The sequence below is a fragment of the Oreochromis aureus genome, linkage group 9, assembly GCF_013358895.1.
Source record: "Oreochromis aureus strain Israel breed Guangdong linkage group 9, ZZ_aureus, whole genome shotgun sequence".
NCBI lineage: Eukaryota > Metazoa > Chordata > Actinopteri > Cichliformes > Cichlidae > Oreochromis > Oreochromis aureus.
The window spans coordinates 17015164-17031611 of NC_052950.1; the positions used below are offsets into that span (position 1 = coordinate 17015164).

General features: G+C 42.6%; 1 protein-coding gene and 1 long non-coding RNA gene across 7 annotated transcripts in view; one reads left to right on the forward strand and one right to left on the reverse strand.

Moving 5' to 3' along the window:
* Positions 1-3305, forward strand: part of eya1 (EYA transcriptional coactivator and phosphatase 1) — a 63323-nt gene extending 60018 nt beyond the window's left edge. For all 6 annotated transcript variants that reach the window (XM_031750072.2, XM_039617777.1, XM_039617779.1 and 3 more), the window contains one exon: positions 1045-3305. In XM_031750072.2, the coding sequence (XP_031605932.1) occupies positions 1045-1125 (81 nt within the window). In that variant the 3' untranslated portion in view covers positions 1126-3305. The remainder of the gene's footprint in view (positions 1-1044) is intronic.
* On the reverse strand, positions 2689-10627 carry LOC120442046. Its single transcript, XR_005614487.1, has 4 exons — positions 10496-10627; positions 6367-6502; positions 5284-5354; positions 2689-2818 (listed from the first exon to the last, which is right to left on the reverse strand). It is a non-coding gene; the product is annotated as an uncharacterized LOC120442046 (long non-coding RNA).
* Between the last annotated feature and the right edge of the window lie 5821 nt (positions 10628-16448).

Below are 16448 nucleotides of genomic sequence, written 5' to 3' on the forward strand. Positions count from 1 at the left end.
ACTTCTCCCGTCTTCATTCCTTCACTTACAAAAAAAGAAAGAAAGAAAGAAAAAATTCACAATCCCTGTCTTCAGTTATTGCCTTCGCTTGGGAGAGACAGCAGAGATAACATCGCCAGCTTTTAAACTTAAAAGCAAAGACAATTTACAAAACAAAAAGCAAAAGAGCTTTTTAAGGGTCAGTGCAGGCTCTCCTAAGCGGAACATACGCCTGGGAGAGGCCATACCTTTGATAAGGGGAGGGTAATGGGCTCCACACACTGAGGAGCTGAGGACTCTACCTGACAAGCTCCTTTCATTCTCTGCGACTCAGGTTTCTCCCCCCATCCTTTGCCTGGGAACAACAGCTCATTTGCACTGTCCTAAACACACACTGGCAGGCAGGAGGTTCATTCAAAAGACACTGTGGGGAGTTCATTTCTGTTCAAGTTAAAGACAGTCAGTGCATTAGTCTGGTGGTATAAAACTCCACTTTGATGCAGCAAAGAAATTAGTTACAGGTACAGATGTACGATTTGGCTGCGCGGACTTATGCACAAGGGAGCAAGAGGAGTAGGTGGGGTGCATTAATGATATGATTGCTTTTCCTGGTGAGTGGACCAGGCTTGCTTCATTCACTAAACATATTACCGCAGTATAAAGAATAAGAAATCAGTTTAGAAGGCCTGCAAGTATTCGTCTATCCAATTCTAATAGTGTGTTCTTTGTTAAAGGCTGACTGAAAAGTATATAATTTTGTCCATAACATATTCCAAAATGAATTGATATGATTTGCAATCATGAAAAGAAACAAATGCACTCATCTTTTAATAAATAACTAAAAGGATTGATAAATATTTTGCTCATTAACATCTCTTTTTTAGCAATTTTACTCTTTCATCTAAGGTGCATTCTCCTGATTGGAATAGAAGTCATTTTTATTCATGTAAATGGCTAAAAAGATAAATTTAAAAAAAAACGGTTTAGTTCATTTTTTAATTAGTTTGAGAATTTTGAGTTTTGTGTCTAATAAAACTAAAAAGATGCTTTTTCTTCCACCCACAGCACAACATGCCCTTCTGGAGGATCTCCAGCCATTCAGACCTCATGGCCCTCCACCATGCTCTAGACCTGGAGTACTTGTAGCACCGCACCACCAACGTGTACCCCCTGCTCCGCTTCGGCACACCACACAACCTTTCACCTTCGCCCTCCAGCCCCATCCCACGCTTGCCACGGACCCCACAGCTCAGAAAAAAAGACAAAAAACAACAAAAAAAACAGCCGTGCTGCTGTGCTGCCTGGCGTCTGTCTGTCACTACATAGGAAGAAAAGAAGAGGAGAACGGAAAAAAGAAGACTGAGCACACGGTTAACGTGCTGACATACGGTCACACATCGTCTTAACCCTAAACTCTTTCTTTCTTTCTTTTTTCCGGCGAAGCGAAGGAGAGAGAGAGAAAGAGAGAGAGAGAGAGCGAGGTGAATTTACGGCGCTGCAGCTGCTTGCCCTGGTTACTGTGAATTGGCCGCTTTCTGGAGCTGTCAAAGTGTTTTACGGCCCCCTGTTTGTGCCGGGACTCTGTCAGGGTTCACACCTGTGAGGAGAGCAGAGCTACTGATGGCCTCGCCTCGCTTCGCCTCACCTCGCCCCAGAACTCAGTTACAGCGAACCGCAGGGCCCACAGCTACTGGTGGTGACTTTTCTGCGTCCCTCTGGCTCGCCCCACGTCTGCTCTTCGCCTCCACTTTATTTCTGTTCCTCTGTTCGTAGCCTCCCCTTCGCTGTGGGGCAGAAAGACAAAGCAAGTGCTCCTCTGTAAAGCGTCGGCCTGGGAGCTCTGTGCTTCTTATTTATGAACAGACACTTTGTGAGTGGCACCGCGCCACTGAGAAGGTACCTCGATGATAAAAGACTCGTGCCTTTTACAAAGTACTATTGATTTCCACCGCAGCGAGAGGAAGACTTTTATGGAAGAGACAAGAAAAGGGGGTTTTCTAATAATTTAAGAAAATTACAAAAAACTTTATTTACAATGCTGAGACAATCATGTACAGAGGAAATCTTTTTTTTGTGTGTGTGTGTGTGTGTGTCTAAGTTTGTAATCACTGGACTATTCCTTCCTATATTCATTTTAGGTACATGCTCTTGAAAGATGGCAATGCTTTTTCATTGAAGTTTTAAAAAAAAGGCATCCCATCGCACATAAGCTTGTGCGACGACGCCTGAAAGTGTTGATGTGTTAAAGTTATGTTCGATAAACAAAATATGTAGATATTGGGATTTTGTGATAAATTGTTTTGTCAAGACCAAAAGCATGGATGTCAAGTGTCAAGGACCTTTCTTTTCACTCTGTGATGTTTTCTCGTCCTTACAGGAAACTTCAGTCACACACTTTATATAGAACAACAGGTCTCTTCTTACTATACGTCCTTCTCGGACACATATATCAAAGGGAAAATATACTTTGTTTTTTTCTTTAGTTATTCAGGAAGGTAGCTCACAACCTTGTGTCCTTATGGCATTTCACCAGCTTGCAGCCCTGACCCCATATATTCAAAGGCAAACACAATTCTGACGAGGGTTTTGGATACGGCAGACGGGAATTTCTGAGAGCCATTTTAATGTCAAATTTAAATAAATCTGATGTTTGAAAAAAAACAAAAAAGCAGGCTTGAATAGGTTTTATTATCTTTTATACAAGCACTATAACAACTCTTGTACAGCAAGCGTAATTTTGTATACTGTAGTGTTTTTATTTCGACTTTGAGAATACATTCTGTGTCCCTCTTTGAAGTAGCTGAAGTACACGAAGCCCTTTTTCGTAGCGCTTCTGCATCTGTGGACGGGGAAACCATAATTAGCATTGAGAGAAAAGCCACTAACTTCGAGAGGTTTGTGAACATACAGGACATGTGCTATCGACTGTGAATTTCTTAAACAGAAACCGACTTGTTCTGTTTCTAATTTCTTTCCCTCCTTTGCACATGATCACTGTTGTCCTTTTACATTTCAATTCAAATCCTTCTCTCTTCTGACGTACCCCTTCTCCCCCACCCTGCCACCCCCCCCCCACGGGGTATCTACATATTGCTGCTAGATCAAGGTAATGGTAGGTAAATAGAGGAAATGTTTTATAGATTCATACAGCACGCTTTTTTTTAATTATGTTGCAATCATAAATGCAAACTGGAAATACTTTACACTACATGGGCCTCATTGTGGAAAAAAAAACGCAAAAGATTGTCGTGTCTGCAAATTATGTGTACAGATGTTTTTGACATTATTATTTGATTGTGTTTAAATTAATAAAACTGATTTGTGAACTGTTACACGTTGCTGACATTTTGTCCCCTTTTCCTTAAAACTACAACATGAAATTTAACTTTTTTTTTTTTTGAAGAGCAACATTATTGCCCCCCACAACCACCATGACTAACCACCAGTGTCCAGATTGACACAGATGCCATAGGGTTCAGACACTAATCCTACCAGGAAGTAAACAGAAACTGGAGCTCTTACAAGTCTAGACCAAACAACAGCCCATACCCTTTACCCACACACATGCTAATCACATCCCTTTATTAATCTTCCCAATGACTACAACTTTAAAGCATTCTTTACACTGTTTTTGGTTCCATTTCTGTTAAAGGCACAGTTCAACCCCAAATCCAAGTTATATATTTTTCTGCTGATAAGAAGAAAACCTGTATAAACTGTCTTACTTGCATGCCTGGTATGTTATTAGCACCTTAATGTGGGAACTATTGTCTGTATTTTGTCTACAATCCACCGTAGTGAAGGAGGATAGCAGAGGGTTGGTGTGACAGAGGAGGATGCCAGAGATAAGATAGATGGATGCAGATGATCTGCTGTGGCGACCCCTAAAGGGACCAGCCGAAGGAAGAAGTCCACATCCACGATCCAGGCGAGCTAGCATTACATCTCAGTCAAGGAGGATCCCATTAATTTGTCTTTCCTCTCATGCTATCAGAGCATCTGGTCACTGGTTCCACGCTTCCTTTTGCAAAGTTCTTTGGTAGAAAGAAAATAGTTCCTAATATGTAAAGATTAAGGGTGTCCCTTTCATCTGAGCTGAAGGTAGCTAGCTGACTTCTTGTTGTAGGGAGGCGACAAAAAAGTTTGCAGCTTTATTGTCGCCTCAAGACACCACAAGACAAGAGTCAAAGATTTCTATTGCTCCAAAACTGGGCAAGCCACAAAAACACTCTAGATGGCTAGCATACATGGCAGGTCAGCAGAAAAAATGCACATTTGATATGGGGGTGAATTTCTCCTTAATTTGATTTTTTTTTCATTCCTGTGAGAAAGTTTACTTGATAGCTTCAACAATATATAACATGCATCATGCATGTTTGAATCTCCGGAACCTGGGCCAAAATATAACCTAATATTTGGAATGCTGTAGTTCTGTCCTAATAGTCTAATGGAGCCTCCATGCATAATTTATGCTTATCAAACCACTCCAATTCAAAGAGAGCTGAGTTAGTTTAAATAACATATGAAAAATATTTATGAGCCTCATTTTATGAGGTGGTCACAGCTAAGACAGTCCAGCGTGTAACACTAGCCTGGACAGGGAAGAAAGTGTCCGGCCTCCAAAACCACGTTGGGAGAATTAAGCATGCATGGAATTTTATTTAGAGCCACATGGCCCGTTTAATATCCAGATCAATTATGTTTTCAGATGGAGAGGGAGTGATGGCCAGGGAGAGGCATGTGCGTCTGCCAGGCTGGACAAAGCGAGTCGGGGCGCTGCCATCGGAATGCACCAGCACAATGACCTCTAATGTGCTTTTCCCACTTCTGAACAGCTGAAAGACTAAGTGGTGTCTGAGGTCCCGACTGGCTTTCTCTTTCGAGGAGCGGAGCGCTGCTCTCTCACAGAATAGAGGTCTGTTCTCTTTGATAAGTTTTCCCGATGTTCTGAGACCTGGCAGAAATAGTCAGACACAACCAGACCAGACATTTTGAGAAAGAAAAAGTGGGTGTCGAGAGTGTCGGCCAGCCATTCTGGCTGCTCGGACAAAACAGACGGGAATAAAAACAAGAGCCAGATTGTGTCTGTTTGGCTCGTGTCGCTCATCTGGTTTAAAGTCCTCTATCAGGTCTTTAATTTCTGGCGAGTTCTACCAACCTTTGCAGGGCGATGTATGGCCCGGCTGTTACGTGTAGGTTTCACAGTACTTTAATCAGTCTTAACAGTAACCACGTAGTTCTCAAGAGGTCTGATCTTCAGTGAACTCCCACCCACATCCTTGTAGAAATAAAAGGCACCAATACCTTGCAGGTCTCGTGTTGGGCATTCCTCTGCAGGACGTCCCAGCAAAGTGCCCGCCCTCCATAAAACTGTACTGCAATAATAAACAACATCATTGGTGATTTACGACCTTGCCCAGACAGTGATTTCATGCAGATTTTCATAGAGTGGGGCCTCTGACGGTGCATCACAATTGAACTAATATTGTATTACATGCATATCAAACTCCCCTCCAAAAAACCTGATCCACATCCACATGAGCCACATCTCTTTTACGAGCAGGAAGCCTATTAATAGTCCTGTGTTCTCTTGGTGGCTAGTGTGTCTCAACTTTAGGGGAATTTGTGTCTGTAGCGAGCAGATGTCCACAGGCTGAGACAATAAGAAAGAGGGGGGAACTGGAGACATTTTGACACAAAGCTTTTACCCTCAGCAGTGCTGTGAGGAGTTTCTGCTCAATCTAAGAAGCAGAAGTTCATGCTGTTGGGACATTAAATCATGCTTTTCTTCATTCTTGGTTTGCCTGTTTGTCTTGGGGCTGGATATCAAACCCATTGACACTGATTACAACGCCTCCGTGAGTGCTTTGAAGATAGGGAAAAGCTTCCAACTCATTTTCCTCAAGTGCATGGCTCTGTTAGCACTGGCAGGCAGCGAGAGTGGCAAACCTGTTGTCATGCTGTGGCGGGCAATGGTGCTAAACTAGGCCCTTTTGTTTACTGTTTGTTTATTTCTCAGTTACTGGGATTTGACAGACAGAGTAGGACAAGGACAGCTGGCAATCAGGAAGCTGTGGATGCCAGGGATCTCGGCCAGGAGTGTCAATGCCGAAGGGGCCGGGTGTCCACAGCTATGCCTGTCCAATGCAGACGAGGCATTCTCAAGTAAATCAAGACTGTGACACGCCATTAGTGTATGTTGGTAGAGGGTCTGATTGGGCCAAAATACTTTGGTCATGGGTGTAAATGAACTTGCTGAGTGGATTGTGCCGCGTAGAGGTCAGCCACGGTTAATTTGCGTACACACATTCAGACGCCTGCTAGATGAGCCATGTATTGTATTAGGATTTTCCAGCTTCTAGTGTTGCAAATTGTGTGAAATCTTACCAGAAGTGGTTGTTTTGACAGAGCCCAGACTGTTTTAATAAAGCATTGAGGTACAGTGGTAGTCACTGTGGATGGAGCCTCTCATCGCGCGTCCCACATCGAGGTCGGAACCATACTCGCTTGCGGACACGGAAAGCTGTGGACACAATGGATAAGAAGTCTTTCCTGTTATATTTTGCTTCTAAGTACACTTGGAGTACAGCTGAAGGACAAATGCATGGTTCCAGCGATCATAAAAGAATGACGTAAACAGATGTGCAATCGTTGCCCCACTCGGACTTGAGCCGACTCGCATAGTTGCACATAACTCAGCAGTAGTTGCTGCAGCTTATGTTTAATTAATATGACACACAGCAGTGTGGCACTGCTGTTTCTGGGTAGTCGGCTTTTCTTTGTTGAATTTGGATGTTCTCCCTGTGCCTGCATGGGTTCTCTCTGGATAAAGCATGCATGTTAGGTCAGTAGGTGATTCTAAATTGATCCTATGTGTGAATGTGAGCATGAATGGTTGGGATAGTTGGGATAGGCAACAGTCCCCCTGCGATCCTGAATTGGATAAGCTCCTGAGAAAAGAGATGGATGAAGTAGAAACATGTTATAATGTAGCTCTCAGGTTCTCTTGTGATCGCAGTGATGTCCGTTTGGTACCCTAAGCCCTAACTCACCGCTGTGTACCACCTACAAAAATACTTCTACAACAACTGATGTAGTTTGGCAGGTATTGAAACTCATTCTCTAAGCAAATTCAGCAGCACCAGGCATACTTTCAAATAACCTCACACCACAGCTCATAACCTCTGCGAGGTTGCAGTATTTGAGTAGCTATGAGAGCAAGCAGCGTTGCCAGGCCCAGAGTTGGACCTGTGCTCACTTTCTGCCCAACCACACGTCAGCTCCACCTGCATCTGTGGTCAAACACACACACACACTCCCTCGTATTTACTGGGCCCACTGCACCATTCCATTTGAAGGTGAGTGCCACAATTTTATATGGCCCCCCATTTTTTATAAGCCACCCCCACAACCGTGAGCGTGCTTGCGTGTAAGTGTGCAAGTGCAACACTTCTAAGCTAACTCAAGAGCTATGAGCTACCAGGTCCCTGAGGGTTTATTTAACAGCCCCTCTAGACCTCCCTGTTTGCTGTCTGTGTGTGTGTGTGTGTGTGTGAACATGTGCAGCATATTTACGTGAATGTGCATTTGTGTGAGTTTTTGTAGTGTTAAGTGTGTGTTTGCATGGACCTCCCTCGCGGGTGTTAATTGGGCCAGCTCCCTCCAGTTAGGTCTCGGACTGAGGCCAAGCTCCCTCTCGTCTGGCAGGAGAAACAGCCTCTGAGCCATTTTAATAAACTCGATGTCATCTGTTAATAAAACAGCCTCGAGTCCCACCTTGGCTTGTTTTTGCTCGATAAGTCATGGGTGATGTTTCCGTTCTCCCCACATATTTCTTCTTTAAGAAGAAATGAAGGAAAGGTGAAACCTGTTCATTTTATTTTATGTCCTCAAACACTAAACACTGCAAAGGTAACTAGTTTTCTCTGGTTTTCCATGTGTGTGTGTGTGTGTCTTTATTCAAAGCGTGATTTGTTCTAGATTTTTAAGGGGTCAGTTATAGTTAAATGTACCCTGAAACTTGTTAGGTGTGCAAATAAAATCCACTGTATTCACTACAACAAACTTAAAAAATAAGGGTGTTTTACAGTAAAATACTGTTGTTTGAGAATACAGTTGAATACTATTACCAAATGGTAATAATGATAATAATGTATTAACAACAAGCTACTGTACAATCATGTTATATATGAGTTTAAATCATGTTGGATCAGGGCAGACTCAGGTAGCCATAAAATATTGTAGTAACCTAAAGAGACGGATTATGGACACCCCAAAGACTCATGGAGTTTCAGTTTCAGTTGTTTGGACAACAAACAGTTTTAACTTTTATCTAGCAGTAGGTAGCATGATGAGCATGAATTAAATACACTATGCAGAACTTGAGGTTGTGCAGCACATATGGTAAGGACAACTGTTCCCAAGACTGGCATCTTGTCATAGTTTAAGAAATAAATAAAGTGCATTTAGAGTACATTCATAATGGGAAATAATACTCTGTTTTGGGACACAGTTCTTCAGGTTAAATATTTGTTGGGATTAAGGTGGTGTCTACAAGAACATTGGTATTTTAGTAACCATAGTGTTTTCTATGTGCTTTGGCCCTCCGTACAACCGTACACGACATTTTAGGTGGGAAACAAGAAACTCCAGTTCTGTGTTTGTACGTGGACGAGGCAAAATAAGAGTCTCAAAGAATCCCTGTTTTCAAAAGAAATGCCAGTGTAGGTGTGGACATAATCCAATTCACAAACTGGTTACTTGCATGATAACATGAAGGTTGTTCCAAGTATCTCCACTACACACTCATTGTGTACAGCTCCAGCACAATGCCGATGGCGACCACTCCAAACAATGCTTGTGATTCCATCAAAAGGCTGCAGAGCATTTCATCGTATTATATATTATACAGTAAGCTTGTATACTATATAGTGCAATACTATAATATTGTTACAAGAAGAACCTTGCCTAATTTAGCACGCAAGTTTTTTTAATCATTATAATTTTTACAATGTTGGAATAGTAATAGTAACCTCAGATAAGGATAACCAAAAAGCTTCCAATAATTCCATATTTAGAGTCTAATAGGAGTAAGAATGAAAAAAATCTTACAATTTTGATATCAACTGAAAATACAGAGGGACATTATGTCTAAAAAGAAGGCGCACAATAGTTGTTTTATGCCACATTTTTTTCTCTAATGGTATCTTCACTTTAGTCTGCTGGGTTTTTTTCTTTCTTTCTTGGGGCCGTGGTGGCCCAGTAGGAATGTTAATGTCCTGTTCCAGTTGGCTGGAAATGTTTCTGCCTCTATCTGGGCCCGGGACTCAGAGATGTTAGGTAGCACAGTGTGACGAGCCGCCGGGACAGGAGAAAAATTTTCTATATCCTGGGTGACTCCACTCTTCTTGGGGATTACAAAGGGTTTAACTGGGGGATGAAGGAGAGTAAAGTGGTAAGTGACATTTCTGGTCTGGGAATATGGCAATCAGCAGCATGGAGTCCAGCCAAGTCTACCGGCCTGGCCAGAAAATGCTAAAAAGGCTTGGGAGAGTGTAAACAAACGCAGCACTGGCTAGCAGTGCGGGAAGGAGGGGAAAGGAGGGAAGGGAGGAGGAGGGAGTCCAGGGGGACAGATCTGTTAACCATCAGTGGCTGCGTTTCATCCCGCCGCCCGTCTCCAAAACCTTCAAGGGAGGCTTTGTGTACCTGCTCTGCAGACAGGAGCTGGGAATTTGGGGAACAGGAAACCAAGGCTTGCCTCCATCCCTCCTTCCCCACAGCCTAAACCCGTTCTCTTTCCCTGTGCCCCCGGCTGCCCTGCAACACACACCCTGCATTCACCACATGCGATGCCCTCTCTCTTTCGTCACCCCCCGCTAACTTTTATAACTCTACCCTGAATGAGCATGTTGTACAGTAGGCCATTCAAAACACCCACACTCACACGCTGGCAGGTAGGCTGATAAGGGGACACTGGCTTGTCCTACTACTTCTTGATGTATCAAAGAATAAATGTTTTTTCATGAGCTTACTTTTAAATCCAAAAGAATACTTCAGGTTAACATTTCTATCAGCAGTAGTAATTTCTCAGCTTTGACATGAATGCACAAAGCTTGTCCTGCATGAAGGCCTACATCCTACAGGCTGAATAAACCAGAGGTGGAGGTATTTTAACCTTAATGCATAATTCATGATTCTTCCTCTGAACCACCAAACAAGTGTACAACACTGACAGAGTTCACGATGTTAATCTTATGAGGTTCATCACAACTGGTGCGCAACTTGAACGATGATGACAAAAAGCTGCTAGGCCTATTACTTAGGCCTAAGATTAGTTGGGTAGAGTGAGAGTTCAGAAAAATAATCCATGACAAACAGTGACTGTATTCACTATCTGCTACAAGGTACAGCAATGCCGTCAAGCTTTCGATTTCTCCGTACTATGACGATGTCCAAGATGATACGTAAGAGGTCAGAAAAACAAGCCAAAGCAGAAGGCCAGCCATTTTCTTACCTGCTTTTCCAATTCAAGGTTGAGTGGGGGTTGAAAGCTATACCAGCTGTCATAGGCCAAGAGGTAGGGTACACCCAGGATGGATCATTGAGTCTATTGCAGAGGGAAGTCAGAAGTTTGAGGCAGACTCAGTCCCAATAGATCCTGATGTTATGCTGTCAACCTTTAAGGACAAAACTAAACATCAGGGCTGCAAAGCAAAGGCAATTTTGGCAATTTTTATATCTAATTTACCCCATCTATTTTTTATCACTTGTGTAATTTGTGTATTCAAGTTGTGTCTTAAAGTTGTACATTACTGGTGATTTCCCTTGTTCAGCTTCCAGTTCTACTAAAGACTCTCCAAGTAGTTGGCTGTTCATGCTGTAAGTCTAAATGGCTAACTAAAGATGTAAAAATAATATGAATGTCACAACTAAGCCCTGGTGGCCAGTAGTTTGCATGGAAAATGCATAATAAAGATACCACATTTGCATTTCTTGATTCCAGGACCTTTGCTTTCGATTTGTTTTCAGTACGTTTACCATGTAGAATCTGTAGTAAAGCAAGGAGGCTTTGATTTAACATGAAAATACAAATGTAGTTTTCCTCATTTCTAGCCATATTAGGTCGCAATCACACAGGGCAAGAGACTGCTCTTGAAAACCACCACCAACCGTTGATCACAAGGGAAACATTTGTAATCCGGGTCACAAAGAGGTATTCGGTGCTTCTCTGAAAACCTTGTTGCGATTACTTTGGTTGCTAGCAGATTGCCATGGTTGGACATGGTTTGCATGGAAGGTGCCAGCTTGTCTTCAAACACTCGCCAACTACTCTCCAGGTGGAAGGAAATCTTAAAAATCTGTGTTCAAATTAAACGTTGTGCCTCAGTACTGCAACCAACACATTTCAAAAGACTCAGCTTTACTTTAAAGGGTGTCCCTTCCAGATTGTTTAGAAACCTTTCAGTTTTAGTATAGCTTGGAGAGCAGTAATGGCGAGTGTAATGAAAACTATGGTCGGCAGCAGCAAACTGCAAGCAACCAAAGCAATCGCAAGAAGGGTTTTCGGTGGAGCACCTCTTTGCACGAGTTTCCCCTTTCATAAATTCAGCATCTTCCCTTTACGATCGGTGGTTGTCAGCTGGTTTCCGACAGGTCTCTAGGCCTGTTTGAATGTGGCTAGCAATGTGAAGTCTACATTTGTATTTTTATGTCCAACCAAAGCCTACTAGCAAAGGTGTGGCAAGTTGTCCTGGAATCAAGAAATGCAAATATGGTATTTTCATTATGGAGCCCATTACTGAGCCTACTGTCACGTTCAAATTTTAAAATTAGCAGCTTCAGAAGTAATATCTTTTTAACTATATTTTTAGTGTCTGCTCTTCTGAAGGAAAGGTGTGGCTTATTGTCTGTTAATACTAGTGACGAAGAGCAATACTCATCCCTGGCACCGAGTTGAAGCAGATCATAAAGGCTTCATTGTGAATGTTGACTTGTCTCCCAGAATGCTAAATTAAAAAATGGATGTAACCTAATACGGGATGGTAGCGGCGATAAGATCTGGAGTCAGCCCGTGTCCCTGCAGGCCCTTCTGCTCCTCGCTACACCACAAGGGAAGGCAGTGACAAGAGGTGTTCAGGAAGCAGTGAACACCCAACAGATCAGGAGATATTTTTTTTGTTTTGTTTTTAAGGTGAATAAATTCATTCCAGAACCTTAAATTACAATCACCTTTCAAAAAAAATGTCTGCTCTCGAAGCCCGAGGCACTGTTTGTCTAGGACGCGGGGAGGGGAGGGAAAGAGGAAGTGCAAGGTGTTAGCTGACGGCAGTTGCAGTCAGCGAGACGTATCGGTGCGCGCGCATTCTCGTGTGAATGTGCGTCTGTGCTGACATTCATAGCATTAAGTGTGTTTGTGTGTAATTAAAGAAAATTTGAGTCACTCTTAAATAGCTCTCAGAAGGGGGATTTTCATTATCGCTAGACTCGGTGGTGCACATGTGAGCGTATGCATGCAGAGCAGGAGAGTCGCCATGCAGCGCCATGACAACAGTGGAGCTGTCTGATCCTCTCTCTCTCTAATTGTCTGTGACCTCGTAACTGGAGAAGCGCTCTCAAGGCAGGAGGAGGGCCTTTCACACGGCAATCACTTTTGGATTTGTCCTCTATGCAACTCCTGAATACCACTTGCCAAAAAGAGGTGTGTATATGTGTGTGCGCACGTCAGTGTGCGTACGTGCAGGTGCGGCCACTTCCTTAACTCCCACCTCACATGTATTTGTCTTTTCTCGATTGGCTGCGGATTAAACGTAAGGCATGTCTGGATTAGACACCCAGGTCACATCAGGGGTTGATCTTTTTTTTTTTGGCCTTATTGTGAAGTTAATGAGAAATTTTAGATTTGTGAAAATATTCACAAAGCTAACTTCTCTGACTTGCAACAAGGGAGATGATGAAATTCCTGTTAGAAAAATTTGTGCTAATTAAAAACAAGTTGCTATCAAATCTTTAACGTGCTTTTTATTACTTTTAAATGGTTTTGTAAATTTACATTTTTTCCATATTTGGATTTCAGTATTCCAGTTTTGTGTACTAAGTGATAGCGAAAGTAATTCCAGGGGAATGCACTTTCCTCTATCTCTACACAGATCCCCCCATCTGTCCTCAGAGATCGGGCTTTTTTGATGTCTCTGTTGTCTTCTGCCATAAAGGGGCCTCAGTAATGGCCCCTGTCACACACAAAGGTATTAAGGCCTAAAGCCTCTCTCTCTCTGACGCCACTGGCAGCTGGACCAGGGGAATAATTTGATTTGGTATTTTATGCTGGAAAAGAGCCTTTCTTCCCAAGCCACATTTGCGCTTGGCTCCGCCTCAGCCCAACAGCCCTCTGAAAGACTTTACATGACATTAACACATTTCAGAGAGCATTACGGCTTGAAAAGAGATTTGTCTAGACAAAGACATGGTTTATTTGTAGTTAAAGCTTCATTTCCTGCCTGTTCCTTCCTTGCACTCTTTCCCTGCACCTTTGCTCACCCCTCCCCAGCCCCCACCGTTGCCGACTCCTGCCGAGTGCACAATGGTTGGCGCCCTGACAGGTAAGAGGATTTCAATTAGTTTACCTCGGAATGGGCCCAGCAAAACGTGATTAATGAAAGCAATTAGTCTCTGTCATGTCTTCAGCACACTCCTGCTAAATCACCGGACTGCTCCTCACTGACGCTAAGAGCAAATTACATCACCCGGGCCCTCTCTTCTCCCTCTCTCCCTTCCTCTTTATGAGCTCCCTGTGTCTCAATGAAGAGAGCAACCGAAAGCAGAAAAAAGAGAGGTATGAAACCCAGCTGATACCCATGTGTGAGGGTTTTTTTCTTCTTTTTACACTTTAAAAGCCTACCCTATAAACATCTACACTTTCTAAGGACTGGCAATAAAAATGAATAATCCTCACCTTTTTTTTCTAAATACCATTTAAAAAGATTTAGGACACTGCTGCTTAAAAAAATAACAGTTGTGATACAGCGAGGAAACATTTCTAAATCATGCTGAATGCTGTATGTGTGTATGCGTCATGGACTGACTGATAATATTCAGGCAATGAACAGCATTGTGTGTGTGTGTCTTACTTAATGAGGGGTAAATTAATCAGGAGCTTGGCTTTTGCTCCCCTCATTATAGCACGGATGATCTAAAGCATCATACATCATCATACACTTCATAAATGTACTTTTCCCTCTATAGCATCATACTATACACACCAGCGTTAAACTATAGTGGAATTTAGGAGGACATGGTTCAAACTTTTAAGCTTCAAAGTGCATTATGGGGTTTCTGCCACGACAGCTCACAACCTGCAAAAAAAAGATCAAATCCAATCAAAGGGAATTGACTGAGCCATAGATAATGTTTTGCTAGCTGCAGGCTGAGTGGAGCACAGCCAACAGTAATCACTGCACACTATGAGGGAAACAGCCCCACCTGCTCCAAAACAATTGCATGCACGCTTCTTCTTCTCACAGTATTTGCTTCTGTTGTTTATTTATGCCACTATCCGTCTGCTTCCACCCATCTATCTTTCTCTCAACAAGCCGAGAACAGGACACACAGGCTAGCTAAGCCGCCGTGCACTGTGAATTTTTGCAAAAATGTGTCAGGCTGTTGTAGGTTTGCAAATGATGGGGCTATTTTAGCCTTAAACACTCCAGTGTACCAACAATTTGCATACTGGCTAAACTATACAGCAATGTTCTTCTCAGTATGGCTGCAAACGCACAGTTCTCTACCCCTCATCAGAGTCGGTCAGGCACGTTACTAAAACGACCAAGAAACAGTGATTGTTGTTTGTACTTCTCTAGTTTCGATTGTTTGATCCACATTTCATAATCCCCCCTTTTTTAAGGGAAGTTTTGTATTAGTTGGCAAGTCTGCTAGACGGCTGCTAGACGTTTGGTTTATTTTACTGTCGTCACCGGTGCATTTTTTTGTTCATGGTTAAAACACGTCTCTTAATAAACTCCATAAAATTATTTCATCTGGCTAAAGGTTAATCTCCTAAGCTCTACGCTGGCTTGTCTGTGGTCTTTGGAAAGGTGTGCTCGGGATGATAGGGCTTGCATATTTTGATGTGATCCGATTTCTTCATTTCCTGCATTGGCTGGGAACCTGGGAGCAGCGCAGGTTTTAGCTAGACCAGACGCTCCTTTTTTCGTTCTCTTCCGCTGCCATTCCTTCTCTTCCTCTCATGCCCTGCCTGTCAAATCTTGGGGTAATTTGACAGTCTTGTTCTGATTGAAAATAGGATGACTGAAAATCTTTGGCATCCTGGCCCGTCTGTGCTCTCTGCGGTTCAAGAAGTCATATTTAAGGACAGCAATATGTGCATCTCCCCTCTCCGCACCTTGCCCTATATGTCAGATATTGGAAAAACCAAAATGATTGCACACCCACACCCGTCTTTCTCTCTCCATCTGTCAGTCTCTTTCACTCTGTCTCTCTCTCTGCTGTTGTCTAAGGTTTTCCTGTCACAGAGCCAAAATCTAATTGTTCGAGCTCTGTCAGCCTCCGACACTTTGATATTTTTCCCAGGCTTCAAAAGAGCATGACAACAATAGGCTTGTGCCTGCAGGGCACACCGAGGTAGCCAAGACTATATTAGTTATCACGTCTTTATGTCACTGGCATGGCTCAGAGACTTTTACTGGGTGGAGGCGGGTGCTTCGGAAGGAAGGAGACTTGTTAGTGGTTTCTCAGGCGGCTTTTTCTATGCCTCGGGATATTTTTTTGGTTTGCAACTTACTTTTCGATACCAGCTCAGGTAAATATCAGGGGGTGTATGGTGTCAAAGACTCAAACGGGGCAGTGTCTTTTCTATGTTAATAACAATGTTGAGGTTTCTGTAAATGACACTGTCTTACTGTGTGAAATTTTTTACACATTGTTATTCACCCAACCACAAGGCAAAGTCAGTGTTTAAGGGTCTGGGATTAAGGATAGACACGCTCAGATAATTTGTTACAGATTTAAACTTGGCAGCACTTCAGAAACCCTGTGGGATCATTTCAGAGGCAAAGTTTTAACAAACTTTCAGTTGAACCCAGATCTTTAAAGAAAGATGTGACCTTTTGGCATATTACACCATTTGGTATATTATTGAAATAATACAGAAAAAGAAAGCAACCAGAGTTAGATACCATGCTCAAACTGTGATTAAGCTAAGAGGATTTCTTCAGCCTTTATTACCAAATACAAATGTTAATTGGTGTTCATTTGATTTATACATACCTGTTTAAGAGTGTTATGAAAATTGCAGTGCATAAGGAACATTTACCTTGGGATTACAAGAAGACCACACTGGGTTCCACTCCTGTCAGCTAAGACCTGGAAACTTAGGTTACAATTCACACAGGTACACCAAAATTGGATAATACTGGAAAAATGTCAGCTGGTCTAAAGAGTCTCAATTTTTGCTT